The sequence below is a fragment of the Abramis brama genome, assembly GCF_963993115.1.
Source record: "Abramis brama genome assembly, chromosome: 18".
NCBI lineage: Eukaryota > Metazoa > Chordata > Actinopteri > Cypriniformes > Leuciscidae > Abramis > Abramis brama.
In genome coordinates this window covers 13,818,869-13,845,449 of record NC_139980.1, presented here as the reverse complement: position 1 = coordinate 13,845,449, position 26,581 = coordinate 13,818,869, and the positions used below count along the sequence as shown (strand labels likewise).

The 26,581-nt window shown below is 37.8% G+C and overlaps 1 protein-coding gene across 1 annotated transcript; it reads left to right on the top strand.

The window, feature by feature from the left end:
- The first annotated feature begins 1,073 nt into the window (after positions 1 to 1,073).
- Positions 1,074 to 25,546, top strand: b4galt6 (UDP-Gal:betaGlcNAc beta 1,4- galactosyltransferase, polypeptide 6). Its single transcript, XM_084091229.1, has 9 exons — positions 1,074 to 1,846; positions 8,447 to 8,563; positions 14,637 to 14,750; positions 16,325 to 16,446; positions 17,272 to 17,388; positions 17,642 to 17,829; positions 19,521 to 19,643; positions 19,846 to 19,947; positions 21,902 to 25,546. The coding sequence occupies exons 1-9, from the start codon at positions 1,732 to 1,734 to the stop codon at positions 22,047 to 22,049; spliced, it is 1,146 nt and encodes a 381-aa protein (XP_083947355.1). The 5' UTR covers positions 1,074 to 1,731; the 3' UTR covers positions 22,050 to 25,546.
- The last annotated feature ends 1,035 nt before the right edge of the window (positions 25,547 to 26,581 follow it).

Sequence of the window (26,581 nt, the reverse complement as noted above, 5' to 3'; positions counted from 1 at the left end):
AGTTTATTATGAATATTAATGTGCTTTACTATGTTATGGCATATAGTTTTAAATTCATGTTTGCTCTTTAGGCTATAAGGTTTATTGCAGGTGTAAACAGTGAATAACATGCATTGATCAGACAGGTTGCTATAAACCATAAAGCTCATTTGATTAGAGAATAACCACCCCGTCCCCCTCTTGTCAATCAAGCTGTTTGATAACCCCTACCAGTCCCCAAGTAAGTTCCATCCTCACATGGTTCCCTTGGGACCCCTAATTCTAATTCCCCTTTGCACCTTTAAGTCTCAGGGTTTGCACATGAAGACGGATGCCAACATAACCCATTCCGGTAACCCAGCGTGTCTTGGTTCTGTCCTGTATACCTGAACAGTGAAGACTATCAGAGTTTAGAGATGCTTGTTATGTGTGACTGACTCAGTGACAATTTTAGATACCTTTAAACCTAGCCCAAAGATGCTAATCAGTACATGGTTACCTGAACAGTTGCATACACTCAATTTTATGGAATAACACCCAAAAAAGTTTACTCCTTTTTGGAGAAAAAAGGTGTTTGGTAGTGACGTTCCTTAAAGTTACACACAGATTTTCTTTTTTAACACATTTACTCAAAATGATGGTACCTATCTATCTATCTATCTATCTATGAAAGAGAGTGTATGAGAGAGAGGGACACACTATTTCCTGATCAAAAATGTAGGGTGTGGTTAAAATCAGTCTCAGCCAATGGACTAAATAAAACACTGTTTTGGTAGTGACATGAAAATGCGGGACACATTTTTTACATAAAGTTTCATGATTTACAAAGAAAAAAAATATTTTTTAACTAAAACATTTTTTATCAAAATAAAGCTTAAAATCTGCCAAGAATGAAAATATTTCAGCACCTCTGTCAGTGGTATAAGATAGGTACTTTTGCTGAAATTGTAAATTTGTTAAATGTTTCATATATTTAGATTTTTTTTTTATCAGCCTTTTTATCTGAAGGTGGATGTTTTCTGCAACAGGCCCGTAAATACTTTTATTTTGAAAACATTCCTCATGCTATGGCAGCCATTTTGTGGGTCACGCCTACCGGAAACGGTGTCTGCACCTGCACCGACAGCAGAACCGAAATCGAAGGAATCCCGGTCGAGCCTCGTCACGTTTCTGTCGGCTCTCCCACTCTCATCCCCGGCTCTCCCGTCCCGCTCATCGCGGGTTGCTCTGCGGGTCGATCGCCTTTTCACGCCGCCGTATCGCAGGACTGATCGCTGGAGCGTGGGGGGATTTTATAGAGAGGGGGAAGAGGGAGAAGGGGGAGAAGAGGGAGGAAGGGCAGGTCCCTCATCACCATCACTTTCACTCCCTTCATCATCTCCAAACATCATCATCATCAACGCGACGAGGCGTGTCTGCGCTCACTAGAAACATACCGCAACACTAAACCAGCAGCGGCAGCGGCACCGAACAAAATGAATCGCGTTGACCGCACGCCGAGCCCGGACGCCGTTTGATGTAGCACGTTTTATTATTTATTTATTTTTTTGATCTGGAATTTTCTTGACTTTGTTGGGAGAGCGATCGAGCACTGCGGCCTTGCATCCAACTGAATGAACGATGCGGACTTTACCAGCACCCTGATTTAGCTCCCCATTTCCCACGGATGACCGTTTCACCCCACCAAACAGCATCTCTTTTCTCCGTTCTGTGTTTTTATGGGAGTGACGGATAGCTAGTAGCCGGGATAAAATGTGGAAGTGGAGGCGGCTGATGCGGTTGTCCAACCGCTCCTTAATGGCCTTCATCTTTTTCTTCTCCATGTCCACGACCTGCCTATACTTCATTTATGCGGCTCCTGGAATAGGTGAGTCCGTCTGATAACTCCCAGCATCACGAGTGATGTGATTAAACGCGTTAATCGTGTTTCATACATCACTGACTCCAGATACTGATAATCACCTCCCAAACAAGCACTAGTGACAGGCTGTGTTTAAAAAGCCCAGTGAGCTATCTAACTAAACAGCCATTGAATTGCTATTGCTGTGATGCTCAGAAATGCCAACAATGCCATCCATTTAGGCGGCTCTGTAGGTTTTGAGACGCAGACGGTGTTAGATATTCGAGCACAGTAAATTCAGATTTGACTTGAAGTTTATGTTCCTCCTTGAGATATATTGATTAATCAGCTGTTATCGTGTTTATGTAAAGCTCAGTTGCCTCTTGTTGGACCTGCTCATATCATCATAAACCACATGACTACGGAAGGGTAATTTGTCATTGAGCCTTATCCACCAGTTTTTGAAATATTATTATACCTAACTATCAGTGGTGTCCTAGTTATAACATGGAAGTAGATTCCCTCCCCTAATTCGGTTGGTAGGTTAGCTATTATGATATTTACAATTAAATTACTTAAATTTTTATAGTTTAAATGGATATGAAATGCAATTAGTTGAACTTGAAGTTGAAGGGTTAGTTCCCCCCCCCAAAAAGAAGAAAATTATCCCATAATTTGCTCACCCTCAAGCCATCCTAGGTAGCCTATATGACTTCTTTCAGCCAAACACAATCAGAGTTATATTAAAAAATATCCCGGCTCTTCCAAGCTTTATAATGGGAGTGAATGGTAACTAAGATTTTTAAGCCCAAAAATGCCCATCCATCCATCATAAAAGTAATCCATATGACTCCAGGGGGTTAATAAAGGTCTTCTGAAGTGATTCGATGTGATTTTGTAAGACAAATATCCATAATTATAACTTTATAAACTATAATCACTGCCTTCAAGTTCCGGCAGAAGAGTGACCTCTGACCTGACGCATGACTTACTGACAAACGTGGAAGCGCAGAGCAAAACAAAACACTGGCCACGAATTAGGCTAGAAGTCTAAAATAAGAATTTTTAAAGAGAAATGTCAGAGGAGCTTGAGTTTGTTGCCCAGCCCGGTTTGTTTGAACACCGAGAGGCATTTACTCTCGCCTAAGCTTACGCTACTCCTACACCCTACATCATGCGTCGGGTCAGAGGTCACTCTTCAGCTGGAACTAGACTAGTGTACGGCCGTTACCGGAAGCCAGTGATTATAGTATAAAGTTATAAATCAAAATATTTTTCTTACAAAAACCCATCACTTCACTTCAGAAGGCCTTTATTAACACCCTGGAGTCGTATGGATTACTTTTATGATGGATGGATGTGATTTTTTTGGGGCCTAAGGTACCATTCACTCCCAATATAAAGTTTGGAAGAGCCAGCCCAGGATATTTTTAATAAAACTCTGACTGTGTTTGGCTGAAAGACGAAAGTCATACCTAGGATAGCTTGAGGGTGAGTAAATTATGGTATAATTTTCATTTTGGGGTGAAGTGAACTGACCCAAGTTCAGGACTTCTACATCTTGTAATGTATGTAAACTATGTAATTTCATAATTAGGTCTAGTTCTGTTGTCTTTGAAATGGTTAAAGTGCCAAATATACTGACATGTATTTATGGTAATCTTTAATGTCATTTCTAATTTTCTATTTAAACTTGTTGTTGTGTATTTAAATATATTCGTAATTAGCAGTGTTAAGATAGCAATTTAGTACATTTACAATGTTAACTATAAATGTAACATCAAAAATCACTCAACAGTTCAAATTAGAATCAAGTAGACTTTACAAGTGCTTTAGCATGTTCGTCAGTTTAGAATAAGTGTACTTCTTTAAAGCATGGCAAAAGATTAAGCATATTGATTTAAAGTGCACTTTAAAGCAAAACCTTTGATTTGTCATTACTACAACTTACAAGTTAAGAAACACTCTTCATAATGTACTCTCTTTACACTGTAGCTGTATTGGGATGCGAACAAGTGTGTTGTAAATCGTTTGCGGTTTGTCTCGACTTGCTTAACTGAACGTCTGAACAAATTTTGTGTTGCTGTTAACCAGCTGTAATATTTAACATCAGCCTGACTGTTGTTGTCCTGTTAGAATTTCAAAGAAAGTGCTTTTCAAAGCCTTGGATAACAGTTATGTGTTGGATTTGTGGTCTTGACACATCAGTCTGCAGTTCTTTTTTTCAGTGTCTGTACTAAAATCTTACTCTTAAACTCCAGGCAACCCTCCAACACATGCACTACACCAGCAACACACAACCAAATCCTGTTTAATAGCTCTTGCTGTGTTTGTATAATCAGTGCCCAAGAAAGGTAATGTTTTCCTCACTGTTGTTTGACCAGTGTTCACTGGACTGTGTCTAATATATGAAGAGCTCTGGGTAGTTAGGAAGAACCAATGTGTTTTTTTGTCCCTTGGCTTGGAGTTAATATTTAGGTACCATTAATGGCTGCTGTTTATATTCTGGCTTGAAGATTTGTATCAGCGTTGGGAATCTACTTGCTGCTGTGCAGTTTCCTACAGCAAAGCTATTTTTTTAATAAATCTGACTGCCAAATAAAGCAGTTGTTTTCATTTCAGCACTATACTACAACAATTTTTGTTATTTGAAATATAATGGACAATATAGGTTTTGCATTATGCACATCTGATGTCTAGACACTACACATGTATGTGGACAACCAGTTATAATTTACATATAAAATACTTTTTCTTCGGAATACACCCATATATAGTGGAATGGAGCTTTTTTGGTTTACAAGGTGAGGATTCCCCTGCTAGTGAGGTCCATAAATAAATCGTATAGAAGTTAGGCTAAATGGTAAACAAGAAAAAATGGCTTTGGTGTTTGGGTGTCATTATACTTTGGGCCACTTTCATCATTAATTAAATATATCATTTCATGTAAATATGAAAAAAATGGCTTTGGTGTTTGGGTGTCATTTATACTTTTGGCCACTTTCAATATTAATTAAATATATAATTTCATGTAAATATGAAAAAAATGGCTTTGGTGTTTGGGTGTCATTTATACTTTTGGCCACTTTCAATATTAATTAAATATATAATTTCATGTAAATATGAAAAAATGGCTTTGGTGTTTGGGTGTCATTATACTTTTGGCCACTTTCAATATTAATTATAATAATAAGTAATTTGTTTACATTTATATAGCGCTTTTCTGGGTACTCAAAGCGCTTTATATGGAAGGGGGGAATCTCCTCAACCACCACCAATGTGCAGCATCCACCTGGATGATGCGACGGCAGAACGCCCACCACACACCAGCTTACTGGTGCAGAGGAGACAGAGTGATGAAGCCTATCAGTATATGGGGATGATTAGGAGGCCATGATGGACAGAGGCCAAGGGGCAAATCTAAATCTTTTAATGACCACATAGAGTCCTCATGAGGACCTCGGTTAAATGTCTCATCCAAAGGATGGTGCTCTTTGACGGTATAGTGTCCCCATCACTATACTGGGGTGTTAGGACCCACACAGACCACAGGGTGAGCGCCCCCTACTGGCCTCACTAACACCTTTTCCAGCAGCAAACTGGTTTTCCCAGGAGTCTCCCATCCAGGTACTAACCAGGCTCAGCCCTGCTTAGCTTCAGTGGGCAACAAGTCTTGGGCTACAGGGTGATATGGCTGCTGAATTAAATATATAATTTCATGTTAATATGAAATATTAATGCAATAAATATTACAGTTTTTATATGATGGATGAACAATATTAATGAAATTAGTTTTTATTTTTATTTTACACTATTTCAGCAAAATTAACTAAAGAGAGAACAGGACATTTTCACTTGCATGCATTTTGTTAATCAGTACAGCAGTTATCGGCCACTGATAAACTCAAACTATCCAAATGTCAACTGATGTATTATCAAAAATGTACAGTGTATTGTTCTTAATGCCCGTCATTGGCCCTCTTTAGTACACTTGTCAAAGTTGTGTAGCTTTGTGCATTTTAAAATGCATCATAGCTTATATATTGTTTGGGGTTGGCAAGATTTTTTTTTAAACTTTCCCCACCAGTGTTTTTATTTAAAAGTTGACAGTCAGAAACAACTTTGGGCAAAAAACACAAGTGCTTTTTTCCATTTTTGAACTGTCACCGTTGGCATATATCATCTCTGTGTAAAAATAAAATAATGCTGATGTCATCTTTCTAAAGTCAGTTTACCCCCCTATAATTTGGCTCCAACTCTCATTGGTTTACCCCACCCCCCACCCCCCACCCCCCACCCCACCTACAAAATAGTGAATTACTCAGTAAATATACATCCATGGCCATGACACTTAAAATTTTGGCTTTCATCATTATTTATGTTTGTCTGTCTTTTAAAAAAGGAATTAAAAAAAGCTGGGGACGTTTCTGAAATTTGATTGATTTGACACAGAATAACCCAATTACTTTTTTCTGTTTTTTATATTTTAAAATGTAGTTTAATTATCTGCTGGCAAAGCTGAATCATTTCTCCAGCCTTCAGTCACAAGTTCCTTGATGAATCATTCTTATATGCTGATTTGATGCTTAAAGGGGTCATATAATGGTACATGCACTTTTACAAGTTGGTTGTACTGAAATGTGTGTTGGCAGTGCCTGTACACAACTATCATAAAATGATAAAAATCTATCCAGTGTTTTTTTTTTTAATCTCCTTATTTGTTTTCCCCTGTCTCAAATCAAGCCGTTCGACCTTGTGACGTCACACGGTCGGACGCCCCTCCCACGATTGTTGATTGACAGCAGCGTTTCAACACAGACCCGCCCTCGCTCGTGAGCGAGCTGTCAATCATAGTCCGCGCGGACCGGCGCGGTCATTGTTGATACGCTGGAGCACTGTCTATGAGCAGAATGGCGTCTAATCGATTGTGGTGTTCTGTTCTTGGGTGCAATAAGGAACACAGCAGTCATTTTGATGTTCCTAAATCCGAACCGTTGAAGACGCAGTGGCTGAGTTTTGTTTTCGAAGGGAATATTCCCCACGATCAACGTCAATGCTTTCATGTTTGCGCGAATCATTTCACCAGACTGCTTTATAAATGAGAACATTGAAAAAGGTATTAGCTCCTGTCTGAGTATGTGTTGTTTATGTGCCTAATGACTGTCATAGTCTCACAGACTGGTTATTTTTTAAACAGATCAGTAAAAATTTAGTGCTTCAGCCCTGACAGTTGTACCTAACACTGCATAGATAACGTTACGCATCACGGACAAGCCTACATTTACAGAAAAAAAGTTTTTCATTACCATTAGCTGTAACATTAATCTGTCAATGAACTAACGTATACATCAGTGAACACATAGCGTTCTTATCTCACTACTCTACCCTGCCAGTACACGCAAAGATAGATCAAAGTGACATTACGTTAACCAACCATTCAGAAACGTCCTGTTTTCCGACTCCGGTTCAAATTGATACGGTTGCACAGTGTCCTCAGAGACTCCCGCTGCCATTCTTCAAAATATACCCTCAACTGTTGTCAAGGCAACACTCCACGTGTGTTGTTGTGGCAAAACACCCACAGAACAGAGGGGCGGGGTGAGCAAAGCTCATCATCATTTAAAGACACATGCACTTAAACGGCGTGCTGAAAACAGAGCTGTTTTTGACCAGGTAAAATGAGTGTTTTCTTACAATACTATAATGAATTTTTAATTAAAGTATATTACGAACTTTTAATTTAGACCCTAAATAATCATATTAGCTTAGCCATTACAAAAATGGCATTATATGACCCCTTTAAGGAGCATTTATTATTACTATCAATGTTGAAAACAGTTGTTGTTGCTTACTATTTTTGTGAAATCCGATACATACAGAAAACTGAAACTGGTTCTGATTTCAAGAATATAATAGAAAACGTTCTATTCATCAAAGAATCCTGAAAAAAAAAATCATGACCCCGAACTTTTAAACGGTTAAATATAAATAAATATTATGTGTATATGCAAGCGAGCTTGTCCTTTACATGCAGTAACCAAAATATTATTGTCATTTAAATATTAGTCTATATGTCAAGAGTTTATACTTGTCTGCTTACGTAGTTTGTCCCATAGCAGGATGTGAATCTCAGTTCAGACTTCCCTTCAGACCTATAGTTGATGCGCAGCGTAATGATTGACATTCTGCTTATCTCGGTTCATTTCTTCTCATATGTGGACTCGGAAATGTTGGACTCAGGAATGCTGGCATAATCTTATTGTAGCAATTAACCTAAAACAAAACTACATTACACTGACAAGAGCTGAGGCTAAACCACAGACAGCCATTGATGCTTACAATGATAGCTGCTGATAGTTTCAGCATTTGCCATTTTCTAATAATGCTGCTCTTAAGAGCTTCTCAGTGCGAGGAAGAGGGGAAAAAAGCTTTCATTTTTGCTGTCCAGTTACAAATGTTTTACAATATGGATATTTGCACATTTCTGATATGACACATTTTGTAATTGAGCAGCTCTGAGGTACCCTTGGTCATTGCACTGTATTGTAACTCAATGTAATGCACACAGTTTCCTCTTTACATCATTTGGGAAATGCTTTAAACGCTCTCTCTCTTTCTCTGTTTCAGTCAACACATATTTCTTCATGGTACAGGCTCAGGGTATCATGTTACGAGACAATGTGCGGACCATTGGTCACATGATCAGGCTATACACCAATAAGAACAGTACTCTCAACGGCACAGGTAAGAGTCAATGACATCTCTTCATAATAACATTGACCAGGCTCATCTTTGAACTGAACCCAATTGCAAAGGCCCAGGTATACTGTTCCGCGTTTTGCTTTGTGTAGCACACATTTTAGTATGCAAGTCTTTCAAAATATAATCCACTGATCCTGAATGTGGATGGATGTGTTCAGTGAGTTTGTACTACATCCTGGACCTTTGTTTTTGAGCGCTCAAATTACTTGCTCATGTGTTGTTGTCCGTGTGCACAACAAAATATGTTTATACGAACATCAGAGAACTGCGCTGACAATGAAATTTACATCACACAGACTGCCCACAAGCTGCAGCGGAACATTGACATGGGTAGTTAGTACACTTTCGGCTTAGTGGATCCTGTTCCTTTGCTTCAAGGTCAACATTAAGTCAATTTGACCGTATTTCCTCACTTAATGAATGTTCCTGGTCTCACTGTGAACTAGCCCAGTGTTTCCCAACCTTTTTTCAGTCAAGGCACCCTTTGAAAATTTTTTTAAATGTGTGACACCCTACACTAGTGTTGTCACGATACTACTTTGATACTATATCTTGAAATCTATCAACTTTCAATACCACAGGGAAGAACTGCCATATAGGCTTACTGTCATATAGATATTTTTAATATTATCAAATTTTTTTGTCCATACATTTAAAGTCTAGGAAATCATTAATTTCTTCTGAAGAGATCACTTTACATGATGACATATTTAATTAAGGCTTTTATTCATATATAAACATTGCTCAATTACCATTGCAAATCTCACCTTAATGTTTGCACACTCAGTGTATTTGTGTTTTTATATTGGGATAATTTTGTTATAATTGCACAAGATAGCTTGTTTTTAATATATTTTATGTAATAATTTCACAGTTAATATCCAAATTAATGTAGAAACAACATAAAGATAGTATATTTCAAATAACTGTTTAATGGCATCTTTTTATGAATGAAGTGTTATTTGATTCTGATGTCACTGCTGCACATGTGGATCCCACACGCGTCCCATTTTCTCACAACTCTTAACGTTCATTTAAGACTTTATTTAACTAATTTAAGACTGCTCTCATGAGGATACTCAAAGCGAAAGAGAAGTCGATTCTGGCACGCATCGTTCTGTGCGTCGTGTGTGTCAGCATCACAGACAGCGCATTCTCTATTGTATTTTCTATGGAAGCTTATGGGTAGCAAATTTCAATTTGAAATGCAATATGTAAAATGGCAATGCATTTCTGTATTTAAATTAAAATTTTCCAATACATTTGTGCAACGTTTGGTGCAAAATTAAAATTCAGTTATATAATTTACATTTGCCATTTCATACACTAGTTTTAATATGTAAATTGAATACATATTTTAACGCTTTATAAGTTGCAAAATTAAAATTAAAATGTATTACAGAAATGATTAGATGTTTAACATGTTCAAGCAAAAACATGTAGCAAAATTGTAATTTAAATGTTATTTTTTCTTAATTGCATTTACACTCACAGTTAAGACACTTGCGATTGCATTTCCATTAAGTGTCCCGCAATGAATGTAGCAAAATTCAATGTGCAATTTGAAAATGCATTCTGAGCCGATCACGTGCCCGCCCCGCCCTGTCAATCACTGCGTGAAGTTGGCCCCGCCCCCAACCCGATGCAAAACGTCGGTAAAATAGGCTCAATCGTTTTTACTTTGTTTGTGCTGTAATTTTTGTTTGTTTGTGCTGCTTCTGTTTTTTAGATAGTAAAAGAATATTTATAGGCCATTCTGATGTCACCCAGGCTGCCACATGCTCCAAATAAAATAGTCTCGCTCTCGTTCGGTTTGTGCCGGTTTTGTTTGTGCTGCTTCAGTTTTTGAAATATTAGACCGAATTATAGACGATGATGTCACCAGCCCCCCGACATGCTCCACATGCGCCGATAAACGTTTATTTTGTGCTGCTTTGGTTTCTTAAATATTAAAATAATATTTATTGGTCATTCTGAGGTCACTCAGCCCCCTACTGCTCCACATTCACCCAAAATAGTCTCGTTTGTTTGTGCGATCGTTTGTGCCGGTTAAAGTTTCGTGTGCTGCTTCGTTGTTTAAAATATTAGGGCCCTTTCACACCTGAAAGTCCGCACCATGGTCCGAACCAGAGTTCATGTTTTGATACATTGTATACATTTGGTTAGTTTTGGTTTGTTTTCATATTGCAATTATGCGAGCGCACTAAAGAACTTTACATGACGTACTTGCGTCCTGTCGTCATCATCTATATGGGCTGCATATTGACATTGGTTTGAAAACGGACGTGCACCTGACGTCAGCGTGTTGTCAATGCGGCGGGTAACTTTGACAAGAATGAATGAACAGACGCATATCGTTGCCACTATACTGTTATTACGGCATTACGACCTGCAGCACCAACTACACTCGAGGCTAGTTCAAATTCGCCAAATGAACGTCCTCGTTGTGCGAACATTTTATCATCGCCGGCAGGACAAGTGCGTGTGTGTGTGTGTGCGTGTGCGCGCGCTGTGGGCAGGACTGACAGATCTGCACATAAATATTCTTCTTCAGTTGTTTAGGCTACGCGGGAACCACCGGAACTTCCTGTAAATGGTCCGAAAGTCCGAACCATACAGAAAATGCTTTCACACTAGAAACGAACCAAACCTTTGAACAGTTTGATCCGGACCGAGACTACCTCTTTTCGTCGGACCAAATTTCGTCTGTTTGGTCCGGACCGTGGTCCGGGGGAGGTTTCACACCTGTAATTTTGATTCGGACCAAACTGAAAAGTCCGAAAGTCCGGACCAAACAAGGTAGGTGTGAAAGGGCCCTTAGACACTGAATTATAGACGATGACGTCACCAGCCCTCGACCTGCTCCACATTCACCCAAAAAAGGCTAGGTCGATGAATTTGACCCGTCAGATTCCGTGACCCTGTGTGTTAATACCTTATCAATATGCTTTATAAAATAGAAAGGGGATTCGCATGTCTGCCTCATATTTTATGATTATACAGCTGCATAAACAGAGATGGTCACACATCACATTCGTCACTTTATTGAACATTACAGTCAGTTATAAATAAAGAGCAGTCATGTTTTTAGGTAGCTATTAATACTGAATACCCTACCAACGGAGCTTTGTCATATTATGTGATCACAGAGTGCCTATGCATTTGTAAGGAAAAACTATAGGATCTCCAACATATAGGATCTATTGGGTATTAAAGTTAATAGTAATAAGAATCAAGATGAGCATGTATCAGACAATGAGAATATTTTATACAAAATGAAACCATCAACACAGTCCAGCATCAGACAACAGCAGCTCAGCATAATGTTGACGCCTGATAAGGCAGAACATTCTCCCAGACCCAGACGGTCCAACATCGTACTGGTTCTATCACCTGCAGACGCGTAATAATCTTCGGAAACACTACAATTTCTCTGTTCACGCTCCACTTCATCTGCTAGTGAATGTAACGCTCGTATCAGCTCTGCCGCCGCCGTGTTACCTTCCAACACCTCAAAATACGCACCATGGCGTATGTTTACCTGTTGCCGAGCCCCGCCTTCACGCAGTGATTGACAGGGCGGGGCGGGCACGTGATCGGCTCAGAATGCATTTTCAAATTGCACATTGAATTTTGCTACATTCATTGCGGGACACTTAATGGAAATGCAATCGCAAGTGTCTTAACTGTGAGTGTAAATGCAATTAAGAAAAAATAACATTTAAATTACAATTTTGCTACAGTTTTTTCTTGAACATGTTAAACATATCTAATCATTTCTGTAATACATTTTAATTTTAATTTTGCAACTTATAAAGTGTTAAAATATGTATTCAATTTACATATTAAAACTAGTGTATGAAATGGCAAATGTAAATTATATAATTGAATTTTCATTTTCATTTTGCACCAAACGTTGCACAAATGTATTGGAAAATTTAAATTTAAATACAGAAATGCATTGCCATTTTACATATTGCATTGTCATTTTGCATATTACATTTCAAATTGAAATTTGCTACCCATAAGCTTGCATAATTTTCTCGTTTGCATGGTGTAAAAGCATTTGCATGAAGAAGAACGTGATTATATAATGTAACGCTAGCCAAAGGATGACAGAAAAAAAACGGATGCTGCTTTAATTGCGTTAAATATTTTTAACGCATTAAACTGAAAAACATTAATCGCACGCGTTACCGTTGACAGCAGCACGGACATAACCGATGTGTTTATGTGAATACGCGGCAAGACGGACGTTGTGACAATGTTTTCGTGTGTGTTTGACCGTAAGCGCAACAATGAAAAATAGGCAGCTTTATATGGACGCACTGGGAATGAGGTACGGGAATAAAATGACGCGCAAGCGCAACCTCCGCAATTCAACGCCGAAAACTTTTGATTTGCATTTTTATTATAAATTTGTGCGCATTATTTGTTGTTATTAGAGACTTCCGACGATCCAAGATTGATAGTAAATTTTTATTTTTACACATTTAGCAATTTTTAAATGTTTGATGGAGTTTTTACACGGCACCCGTTCAGGCCAGAATGCACCCGGTTGGGAAACGCTGAACTAGCCTGTTCATTATGTTGTTCCATGCAAAAAAAGTATTTGTAATCTCAGAAGTCAGAATTTAATAACTTGGTCTTCTTCTGAAACTCAAATTATCTGGTGTCATAGGCTGTTTAATGATCTTAACCAACAGCAAAAGAGCTATTTAGACACTCATTCAGTCTGGCTCAATTCTTTTCAATGTCCAATCAATTCCCAATTAGGGCTGCAACAAACGATTATTTTGATAATCGATTAATCTAACGATTATTAGAACGATTAATCGACTAATCATCGATTATTTCGCCGACTAATCAGTACGTTTTAGAACGATTATTCAGCTTTTTCAATTAGTTAAAACACTCTAAAACATTAGTTATACATATTCTAACTATAATATAAAAAAAGAAAATCACTTCAGCTTTTGAAATGGTTGTTTTAATGAACTTTGAGCAACTAAACAGGTCATTCTCTTTAAGTTTTCAGATTTCTGTCCAACTCAAATCACACACAAATGCTCTCTAAGCTTTGTTTAAATATTCGGTTCTTTTTCAATAGAAAAAAATCAACAAAAATGAATCAGCTGCAATACAGACAAACTTAATCTGCAAACAATTATTATAAGTTGACATGAGTTAAGTTGATATTATAAAATTGACATGACAATTGATCTAATAGAGACATTCTCATTCACCTTTTAATTTACAGTATGAAAAAGTAACTGACACGATATTCTTCATAACATCTCCTTTTGTAAGTCTTCATGAATATGGAACAAAATACAGGCAAGTGATAAGACTGTAATACCTAATAGTGTTACAATAATAAAAACAGCCCTGACTCCTAAGCTCGATCAAGCTTTATTCTATGCAAAAATAAATCATCACATTACTGTAATTATATTATTATTGTTCATATTATTGCTATTAGTAGTAGTATTGCATTCTCTAATAAAGAGATTTACTGCTAGTTATTTAACATTAGCTCCAGCTGGAGAACATTCACCTCTCACCGGCTCGTCTTGTGCTTTTACATGCATGTTATGCTCCCGTGAAAAGCAAGTTCCACCTAGCATGTATTGCACACGACAGCATTCTTGGTTTGAAGTTTTGCGAAACTTTCACACACCTTGCTAGTTCGGATTCGTTTAGACATTCTGACTCCGTCATAATTCGCGCTGTTTTCTTCTACCGCAATAGCATTTGTAACGGCTGCATTACTCTCTAGCGCTACAGCGCCGTAGCGGTCAAATCGCGATATTGCAGGCCCTTACATTAGGTCACGTGGGATCAAACGACTACTCGACAACAAGATATTTTGTCGACAATTTTTTATTGTCAACAATGTCGACTAATCGTTTCAGCCCTATTCCCAATGGATAAAACCAAGTGCCACCGCACATTTTATTCTCATTGAATACCTTTTCACTGATGAATATAAATAAAATGGGATCGGCAATTCACATTAACTTTAATATGTCTTCGTCTGTCTTTGTTTTAACAGATTATCCTGATGGAAATAATTCTAGCGAGTATATCGCTCAACCAACCACATACCTACCTGAGAACTTCACATATGCTCAGAACCTGCCCTGTCCTGAACGGTTACCTTCTATGAGTAAGTTAAAATTTTAATTTGTCTACTTGACTCAAATTATTTGAATACAGTTAGATGTTGCTAAGCCAAATATGCGATACTCAAATAAGTATACTTATTTGAGTATCGAATCCTGAAAAGTCAGCCCAATTAAAGCAAATAAGTTTACCCTATATGTGCACTTTAGTCAAGAGTATTTGTATACATACAAAAGTGCACATATAGGGTAAACTTATTTGTGTCACAAACTCAACTGACTGGCTTCTCTCCTGTATGATTTCACACAAGTCTCTTTCAGACCTTACTGTACATGAATTATGAACTTCCAGAACTTCTGATTGAGGCTGTGTGTGGCCTCCTAATTGAACTCCTTTCCACAAATTGAACAGAATTAAGAAAAATTAAGTTTTTTCTTAGTCTTATTAACTGCAAACGATAAGTGCAAGTGCAACCATAATCAAAGTACTCTCTCAATATTCAAAATGCAAACAGAGACCAAAACCGAGACCACAACTGCCCAGTCCGGAGATAGGTTTGATAGGGGGTGACAGGCTATTGTATGCAGCCTAATTTGCAAGCATCAGGGAGCTCACGGTTTACTTTCGGATTCGCGATCGCACATACTCTGTGTATTGAGAGCAGCAGTGCTGAGCACACATTCTACAATATAAGACATTTATCAAACACTTAGGCTCTGTTGCACAACAAATCGTCCGCCATCGTCACACGATCAGTAGACTGTGATTCCTGCTGCACTGTGTGCGACTGCAACTCGTGCTGGGTGAGCAGACAATAGTAAACAATAGTTTACAGTGGTTTTTATTTTTTATAAAAACAGAAAATAAAAATATATAAATATAAATATAGCTGCGAGCAGCGATTGCGGGCCCAAGCTGGTGGCACCGCCACCCTGGTGCCTGTAGTTACACTAAAGCCACCGGGGTGGCGGTGTCACCGGCTTGGGCCCTCCATCGCTGCTCGCAGCTATATTTATATTTATATTATATATATATATATATATATATATATATATATATATATATATATATATATATATATATATATATATATATATATATATAGTATAGTATAGTATAGTATAGTATAGTATATATATATGCCAGTTGGTGGCGTAAAACAATAATAAAAAAATAAAAATAAAAAATAAATAAATAAATAATCCTTACGAAAACAATAGGGCCTCCGCCCTTTCAGGGCTTGGGCCCTAAAAATAATCCTTACGAAAACAATAGGGCCTTCGCCCTTTCAGGGCTTGGGCCCTAAAAATAATCCTTACGAAAACAATAGGGCCTTCGCCCTTTCAGGGCTTGGGCCCTAATAATGCAGCGGTGGGCACCATAATGTAATGTGAGTGTAGCGGTGGCATATTCTCTGCTAATTTCACCCTCAGGCTCCGTCATGGTGACAGCGCGAGACAGCTTTTTCTCGACGAGAAATTTCATCACATTTTAGTCTTGTGAGATCTCGTGGCAGGAAATCTCGTCACACCCCTAGCGTTTACACTCTTCTCATGCAGAAATTTTATTCTCAAAAATCTTGTTTTCTTATTTGCTTGCTGTTGTATTTCCTTGCAGAGGGTCAGATGGAAGTCAACATGACGGAGGTTCCTGTGGAGGAGATTGAAGTGAGGCTCAAACGTCTGGACATTAAATTTGGAGGCCACTGGAAGCCCAAAGATTGCAAACCACGCTGGAAGGTGTGTCACTGTTGTGGTTACATCATTCAAAAAAGGTCATCAGGACATCAGCATGGCTAGCCTGGTTAAAACCAGACCATTCTCAGCAGTAACTGAGTTATGGCCTGGCAAAGCTTCATTAATAACTCATTTCCAAAGGGGCGTCACCAACGGACGTCGCTCAAATGCCTCTGGGCGCAATTGGATAGACCTAAAACCAGTCAGAGAGATCGTCATCGTGTAAAGCCATATGCTGCGTCCCAATTCGCCTAAGTTACACTACGCCATAAAAGTATGTACTCTTTTTGTGAAGAAAAGGTACTTTTGAATGTGTAGCAAAAAAGTAGGCAAGCTTTGGGACATACTACTTCGTCATCTTTATCGGACGGATCTGTCGCGTGCATCCTGTCACTTAAACTGCCCTGTCAATCATCTTGTCACAGTTAAAATCCTCTATTAAATCTAATTTAATTTCCTACTGTTTCGGAGAGAAATGTAGTAGCACGTTCATCTGCCAGTGGGTCTTTCATGGAGACTGTCCTCATGTGTTTGCAATTTGAATATAATAATGCATTTAAAAGTTGGTGCGCTTCACCAACGGACGTCGCTCAAATGCCTCTGGGCGCAATTGGATAGACCTAAAACCAATCAGAGTGATTGTCATCGTGTAAAGCCCGCCTCAACGTTTCTGATTGGTGCCTCGATTTGGACGGATTAGAAATCGGCTTGAATGGGCTCTTTGCCAGACTACTTGCAGAGCAAATCTAAATTTGCTGGAAGTTTGTCTGGGTTTTCTCAGGCTACAGCATAACTGCTTTTGTGTCTTTCTCTCTTCCTTTCTCTCAGGTGGCCATATTAATCCCTTTTAGGAATCGACATGAGCATCTTCCCATCCTCTTTCAGCATCTCGCCCCTATGCTCCAACGCCAACGCTTGCAGTTTGCCTTTTATGTCATTGAACAGGTATGCGCTCTAGTACTTCAAAACTGCCATGACATATTTGTCTGGATTTTTTCCTGGTGAGCTCATCAATAATAATAACATACAATAAGACAACATAAAAAATAAAAAAAATTAATAAGCATGTGGACTTCCAGAGGCATTTATATGGAAACAACTAATGTACTTATGATTGAGAAAGTAAATGGGATGGAATTCAAGTTGTCTTTTAGTCTAGTCTGTGCATTTTTTCAGTCATGCATTTATGTGCTTTCAGGCGGGTACTCAGCCGTTTAACCGTGCCATGCTGTTTAACGTGGGCTTTAAAGAGGCCATGAAAGACCTGGACTGGGACTGTGTGGTGTTTCACGATGTCGATCACATCCCAGAAAACGACCGTAATTACTACGGCTGTGGTCAGATGCCTCGTCACTTCGCCGCCAAGCTCGACAAGTACATGTACATGTAAGTGATCCGTCTGAAAGATTTACTTTAGTTATTCTCTCTTTTCATTACTTTTGGGTAATTCCCTTTTCTGCTTTTTTCTGATTGTTTAACGTTTATTTTCTTGATTGCCCTGCTCTTGATGTTCCAGGTTTTTAATGCAGATAAGTTCAGTTCAGATTGTTTTCAAAGTGCATATTTTAGGCAATTCTAGTGTTTTAGAGCACACATTGTCGTGTTTAAGTGTGTGTGTATAAACTGTTGTGATGTTATCCATCGCCTGTAGACCCTTGCAGATTTTAAAGGATATGTATTTTAGTTAGTTGGTTGTGTTTGTGCGGTTTTATTTTTCTGATTAAGATCTAAAATGAGCTTTTTCACTGAAACAAAGAAGAAAAAAACTGATTTTTTTTATTTTTATTCATGGAATCAAAACCAGGAAATTTTCAAAAACCTATTCAAGAATGTTCAAAGCTTAATCTTGAATGCCACAAAATAATGTTTGAAAACAACACAGTTTCTCACTATTAACAACAGTGTCTTTTTGTGATTTGTTGCCTCTTTAGATTTGCCGTATTTTGCTGTGCCACTTCCTTGATCACATGTGAACTGCCTTTTTACTTGCAAAACTAATTGGCTTAGTGTTAAGACAAAACTAGATGAAGAAAACATTTGTGATTTCCTCACATTAGCATTTGTAATTCAGCTTTAATTTGAGAGAAGATTTGAGGTCATCAAATTCACACTATCTTTGGGCTATTCAATATTCCGGGTGTATTTGCATTGATTTGAATTTTTTTTTTTTTTTGGCTATTGCGTTTCCTAAATAATGTCATTAATCTTGTTTAACAATTATTTTCTCCATTCTTTCATGCCATGGTTTAGAGTCTTTTTCTTTTTATCTATTTTAAATTTTTAAGGAATGTTGAAACATTTCCCTTTTTCCTCATTCATCTGATCCATGTCTGTCCAAATCATTTTCATGGGCTTTCGGAAACCTATGTATGTAGATGTGAAGGGCCTGAAAACCATTAATCCTTAAGTTCACTTCCTGGTGTATTGTTTCTGCATATGTGTGTCTTGTTATAAGAGACTAGCTCACATATTTGGTCAAATAAATGCAGGGCTGCAGCAGTTCATCCTCATATTTTTGCATTTTCACAGCAGCTCATATAACTTTAATGTAATGTAAGACTTAAATGGTTTTGGGACGTGGTGATTTTAGGACTGTTTGTTATGCAGATTATGTAATTTGTGTAATGAGGTGTAAACGCAGCTCTAAATGTCTCTCAAAAGTATTTGGGGTAGTTGGAGAATTTACCCTTATTTTGCATGTGACCAAAGACTGATTTAAGATCCCGTGGTTCAGCTTTGCTTTGGTTGAGTTTTAAGGACGGTTGTTCATGTGAACGTATTCTGGTTAAAACCAAAATGCTTTGTGGGGATATTGCAAGGAATTAAGTGTGCTGTATCTCCTCATCACCCTGTGAAGTAGCATGATAGTCTGTGCTATTAAAAGGCTTGTTTTTTGTTGCCTATTGCTTTCAAGTGATTGCTGATGGTAAGGTTTCTGTTTCTTCTTTTTTTATTTATTTTTTTCCCGCTCCTTCTCTTGTTTGTTTGTTTGTTTTATTTTTTTACAAGTGATTGTATATTGATACTTTAGTTTACTGAGTGTTGAAGTGTGTGTGTGTGTGTGTGTGTTTTTTCAGTCTTCCCTACAATGAGTTTTTTGGTGGAGTAAGTGGACTTACTGTCGAACAATTCCTCAAGATCAATGGCTTTCCCAATGCATTCTGGGGCTGGGGCGGAGAGGACGATGACCTCTGGAACAGGTCAGTTATCTTTAATTGGACGTATGTGCATATTTCTAAGAGCAGCATAACACATTTTCTAACTATCAGTTACTTTTGTGTAACAACAATTTATTGCTTCACCATATTTCTGTGTGTAACTAAAGTACGTGTCATGTTATCATAAACAAATAGATGTATATTTAACAGAAACGTGTGTGTGTGTGGGTTTTTTTTTTTTCAGGGTTCATTACGCAGGTTTCAATGTGACCAGGCCAGAAGGTGATATTGGCAAATACAAATCTATTCCCCATCACCACAGAGGAGAAGTGCAGTTCCTGGGGAGGTCAGTTCACACACACATATGTAAACACTAGTCTATGAAGTTTGGTTACTGTAGGTGTAAAGGGGTGCACTACAGAGCACCTCAAATACAACCATATAAAAGGGTACTGTGTAGAGGGTTGGGTATCGTTTGAATTTTCACGATTCTGATTCTGCTTATCGGTTCAGATTCTTATCGATTTCGATTCCAATCAGGTAAAAAAAAAAAAATCTTAGATATCATTCACATTTATTCTAAGTCTTATTGCAAAACATTTCATTGTAGCTGAATAACATGCACAAAAATCAACAGGCTAAATAACACTTACACAATAAACATTTGTCTATAGTTAAAAAAAAATACCATAGCAGAAACAACTAGCCTAACTATAATAAATTGCAAGCATTCTTAAAGACAAGTAACACTCTGTGAAGAAAAAAAAAAAAAAAAAAAGCAATCACACAAATAAATACAACTGAACAAAAATACGACTGAGATAAACAGTGTTTTAAGATTTTCAGGTATTCAGGTACAGAAACTGTAATTAAATGTAAAATATACATTACAAATACAGTTACAAGTTATTCAGTCAAGAATAGCGAGTGAATTTTCTCTGTTTTTTGTTGTTTGAGTAACTTTATTCTAGAGACGGCAGCAAGAATATTAGGCTGCTGTCACTTTAAGAGTTGCACAGATCCATAATACTGTTACACATGTGTTTTCTTTGTCTACTGTTTATGTTCACTTAAGACATAACCGACTGTGTTTACGAGGATATTTTGACATATTTTTGTTTATTTGTCTGTTCAAGTGCAAAAAGACATGGAAAAACTCAGTTCAGTATTCCACGCTATACAGTATGAGAGGTGGCTTTTTGTGTCCATGTTTTGAATGTCCGCAGCATAGAAAATAGCGAAATGTTTAAAGTCATGTTAAAATGCACACTAAGGAATTGATAAGAGGAATCAAAATTTTTATTTTATATCCAGTATCCGATTCCTGACCTTAAGTATTCGATTCCAGAATATGTCAAGTTATGCCCATACTTAAAGGGTTAGTTCACCCAAAAATGAAAATTCTGTCAGTAATTACTCACCCTCATGTTGTTCCAACCCCGTAAAACTTTCGTTCATCTTCGTGAACACAAATTAAGATATTTGTGATGAAATCTGAGAGCTGTCTGACTCCTCCATAGGCTTCTAGGCAAAGCCCATCCAGAAAAGTTAGTAAAAACATGGTTAAAATAGCTTGAGGTTGAGCCACTGTAGTCACTTGGACTATTTTAACAATGTTTTTACTAACTTTTCTGGACCGGCAGAATGAAATTGCCTTGCAGCCTATGAAGGAGTCAGACAGCTCTCAGATTTGATCAAAAATATCTTAATTTGTGTTCCGAAGATGAACGAAAGTCTTACGGGGTTGGAACAACATGAGGGTGAGTAATTACTGACAGAATTTTCTTTTTTGGGTGAACTAACCCTTTAATGGCCGACAATTCCAACGTGTGTGCTAAGTTTGAAGAGTTTGAGCATGTTAAGGCCCCCAAAAGGTTGAAAGAAAAATAATAATAATGATAAACAGGAACTGCATGCTTAGCAAAGGGGTCAACACTGAGGAAGCATCTTTTTTTGTTCTAACAAGCACTTTGTGAAGGACAATTGTCATTGCTCCACTTTCTTCCTCAATCTCCTTTCTGTTTATCCCCAATTTTGGAGGCTAGGACTTCAAGAACTAAGATTTTGAGGGTGGAAAACAGCTTTCTTTTCACTGCACTGTTCGATCTTTACCTCTGACCTGCTTACACTTCACCTGACCTTAAACAAAAGTTGCATTCATCTGTTGCTGTGTAGCATAGAGTGGATTGACCTATGTGTGACAAAAACATATTTGCAGTCATACGTATATAGATCTCTGCAAGTTGTAGCAGATTATCTCAAGGACACACTAACCCACGTTCATCTCGCCCTCCCCTCAGGTACAAGTTGCTGAGGTACTCTAAAGAGCGACAGCATCTGGACGGCTTAAACAATCTGCAGTACTCTCCGGAGATCTCTCTGAGCAGCCTGTATAAGAACATCACGGTCAATCTGAATCCCGAGCTCGCCCCCATAGCAGAGTACTGACAGGCTTCGCCCCCTCTGCGTGACCCCAAGTCAGAAAATGTGATGTATCGATGCCAAATGCCCTTAAAAACAGGAGTGAGGAGGGCAAAGGCCTGTCTAATGCACAGTTAGTTGTGTGACGTGAGTGTGTGTGTGCGTATGTGCGATTACTGGATCATATCTGTGAAAGTGTATTAGCGTGACTGCGTGCGTTTTTGCATGTTCCTATGTCCATGCTGGCTTTAGTGAATCAGATCACAACACATTTTAAAAAAAGGTGGGGAGTGCCAGCGTCAACAAATCAGATGTTTACTGCGAAGCCTTAAATGAATTTTATAGGCTATCAATCTCTAGATCTAGTCATCTGTGCTTACATTGTAGAAAGCTTGGTTTTACATTACAACAGCACTCTTGACGCCAATAGACATTTTGTCATGTTCTGTTAGTATAATTTTTTATACATATCGTTTTTTAAGAGACAAATTGTTTAGAAGACGTCAATGCAGTTTAAATGGATGTATTTTAAATCTGTCCTTCACTTCAACTTTTTTTCTTGTATTACAATATACATTTCACCTTGGTGGTGTGTTAAGTTTATTTTCCCCCCAATTCCATTGCTAAACAGAAGGCTGTGACGACTTGCGTGCATGACCCTGACTCCCCTGTAAATAACTGGCCTTTTAAACAATGCTTTAGCTTTGTCCCCCCAAAAGACGCCTGTGATTCCAGTGGAAACACTCTTCTTTTTGGCAGCTAATTGTTGTTTTTGACTTCTGTTAATTATTTTTTTATTCTTCAGTGGTGTGGGACACGACTGACAGTCAAAAAAAATATCAGCAATGACTGCAGAATGCAAAAAAAATCAAAAACAGAATACTGATATCATTACCTGCTGCATGCCTTAATTTATTTTTTGTTAAATGATTATTTTGTCTTAAAGAGTACTGACTGGTACTTTTTTTTTTTTTGTCTTTCCTTTTGTTAATAGCATAATCATTCTCATGTTTCTCACTTTTGAAGTGCACTCCAATGTAGTAAAATATATGACTGAAATGATAGCAAGGTGTTTAGGAGACAGGTCGTTCGCAGGATGACCTGTGGGTCAGTCAGGTTCGCAGCTGCTAAAGCCAAAACGCCCTTCGCAGGGTTTGGCGTGTGTCTCAACCTGTGTGTTTTTGTCTGTTTGTGTGTGTAGCTCTCAGTGTGAAGTACTGGGTGATGTTGCGCTCCGGTAGGGCCAAGATGAGAGAGCGACTTCGCCGTTGCTCTTGAATGGCATTCGGAGTACCCTTGGGCCATGACGACTTTATGCTGTTAAAGTTTTGAGCATTACAAGCTGTTGATACATGTTTGCCTTTTGTATATAATTTTTTTTTTTTTTTTTTTTTTTTTTTAGTTGTCGATGTACCATACATTGCTTTAGTTTTTTTTTGTGTGTGTATATTTTAAGTTATATAAATGTCCTAAAACTGCTATTTCATATCTTCTCATGCTATCTTTGTGCGTGTGTATATGTGTCCACTCAGAATTACACATTGAAGGTGAGATTTTGTCAGCAGCATGGTTTGCGACATTAACTGGACTTAATGACACTTGAAGTTGAGACACTCACAGCTCACAAAAACGCTTTATTGCACCTGCTTTCAAGGCTTTTTGTAGGTTCTTTCCATCTGCATGTCTCTGAAGTGTAGTTGAGCCATGGCATCTCTGAGCTCCTCAGCTTGCTTTGTCTTTTTCTCAGTGGATGATTTCCTGAAACCCTAGTATGGTCTCTTCCCATTGATGGTGTTCCCGACGTGATCTCCAGTGCACAGTCTGTTGTTTACAGTCTCTTCTTAAACCATCAGACTAGCAGTTGTGTCTAATCAGACCCGTTTACTGTGGTTACAGGTTTAAAAAAAAAAAAAAAAAAAAAAAAAAAAACATTTGACCAACTCCGAGGAATTTAAAAATTCTGTCATTTCAGAAATGAACTGAATATAATATACTTAAATGGAGGTTACTGGTGCCAAAGTCTGCTTTTCCTCATTAAACACGCCCTTTTTACTCTCTTCCTCTTTTAGCATTGTGTGGTAAAATGTAACTCTAGGACTTAATCTCAATCTAAACATTTCGAGCCAGTTGCTTTGAAGGTCTGCCAGTGTTTTTTGACAAGCATGAAGCGAGTTTGTGTATGAGTATGTGTCATATGCAGTCTAGTGGAAGAGGATTGCTGTAGGCTAGAGAATGAAGTGGAACACGGCTGAAAAAACCCTCGCCTCGCTTTTCCACCGCACAGGGCCAACAAATTTACATAAGCAAAGTTTAGGCAAAGTTGGCGTCAAATATGGGATGCCAAGCTATTGTTTTACGCCCTGTGTTTGTGTTAAGGCAGCTGATGAGATTAATAGGTGTTGTTTAATGTAGAAATAGAGGCATTTTAGACCAGTTATAGGCTTTCGAAGAGGGGAAGTGTGGCTAACAAGTACTAGTTTCCAGAATGCGCAAATAAAGAAGTATCATTCCATCTTCACAGTGCACTGTTTTCTTGTTTTGCAGGCAGTAGGCCACACTTTAGTGTGCTAACAGAGTGAAAAAGTGGTCTTATGCTGCAATACGGAGTCGGGTAGGCCTGTTACGGATTGTGTTAATCATTAGCTTCTGTGCCACTGCAAAATGCTTTTATTTGGTTACACAGATTGGTACTGAAACTTACACAACATTCTTAAAGTGAGGTGGGTAATGTTAAGTTGATTTGAATATATATATTTTTTTTATTTAACTTTTTGGTGGTGGTGGTGTCATGCCCCATTCCCCTGATTTAAAGTGTTTTTTTTGTTTTTTGTTTTTTTTATATGGGAAACTGACTTACCCTGGTGTGTTTGGATCTGGTGGTAAATCAGTTGTAGCTTTTAAGGAAGATTTGTTCAGTGCAGTCATTGGTCTGCTAATTTAGATTCATCTCATCTCATTTTCCACCCCAAACCGACCCCTCTCATTGCTGCCCCATCCTGTTCAGCTGTCTTTCGAAAATATCCAGAAGAAACAATAGATAATTTTAAAAGATAATTTATTCACCATTACAGATCTGTAATGTGTAGAGTGTTACATTTTTGCAGTATTCATATTTGTGCCTTGATTTTTTTTTTTTTCTTAAATTTCGCATTGTTTGTTGGGATGTGCAGTGGGTTGCGTGTGGATGGTGTTTAAAATTAGAATTGGGAGTACATTTACATTTTTCTTTAACTAAATTTTTTATTTCAATCTGGAGCTGTGTCTATAAGTCTAAAATGTCTGCTGGTCATTCAGTGGGAACTGAAAACATGAGGAATTTCTCCCGTGTTTGTATCTCCAATGTTGAGGGTCCACTTTAACTGTAACACCAGTATGAGAAGCAGAATGTCTTGATGCCAGCTGCTTCGACTGACATGTATAATCTTAGTTCCAGACTTTTGTTTTGTTTTGTTTTTGTTGTACCGGTCTGTTCACTGCGTTTCACTCTGTAATGATCATTAAAAGACTTTATAGTTGAAAACGTATTCTGAGTCTGATCTGTTCAATTGTTCTAAGGGTGAGCGGGTGTAATCAGGGTCCAAAATAACTCTTGCCAAGCACCAGATGCAAGTGGATTTTTTTGTTTTGTTTAAGAAATAAAGTTACCCGGTATTATTACAGGCAAGCCACAAAGGCGCTTGTTAATGTTTAAAGGATTAATTCACTTTCAAAAAAATGTTTGCTGATAATTTACTCACCCCGATGTCATCCAAGATATCAATGTCTTTCTTTCTTCAGTCGAAAAGAAATTAAGGTTTTTGAGGAAAACATTCCAGGATTTTTCTTCATATAATGGACTTCAATGGCAACCAATGGTTTGAAGGTTCAAATGTCCGTCTCAATGCAGCTTAAAAGTCTCTACACGATCCCAGTCGAGAAATAAGGGTCTTACCTAGTGAAATGATCAGTGATCATTATATATATATATATATATATATATATATATATATATATATATATATATATATATGCAAAAAATCTATAAATATATATAAATATATATATATATTCTTTTTAACACGTTGTGTACCATCTCTGAGATGTGCGACGCATTGCGTCATCACGTTGGAAAGGTCACGCATCACGTCATCTAAGTTTAAAATGGTAGGGAAGGGTGAAAAATTCCATCTCATTTTCTCCTCCAACTTCAAAATCGTCCGACATCTTTGCTTTAATTTATTATAATAATTTTTTCCGTGACCTTTCCAACGTGATGACGATACGTGGCACATCTCAAGAGATGGTACAAGACGGGCATTTGTGGTTAAAAAGTATATATTTGTTTTTTTCAAATATCGTTTCGCTAGATAAGACCCTTATTTCTCGACTGGGATCATGTAGAGACTTTTAAGCTGCATTGAGATGGACATTTGAACCTTCAAACCATTGCCATTGAAGTCCATTATATGAAGAAAAATCCTGGAATGTTTTCCTCAAAAACCTTAATTTCTTTTCGACTGAAGAAAGAAAGACATTGATATCTTGGATGACATAGGGGTGAGTAAATTATCAGCACTTTT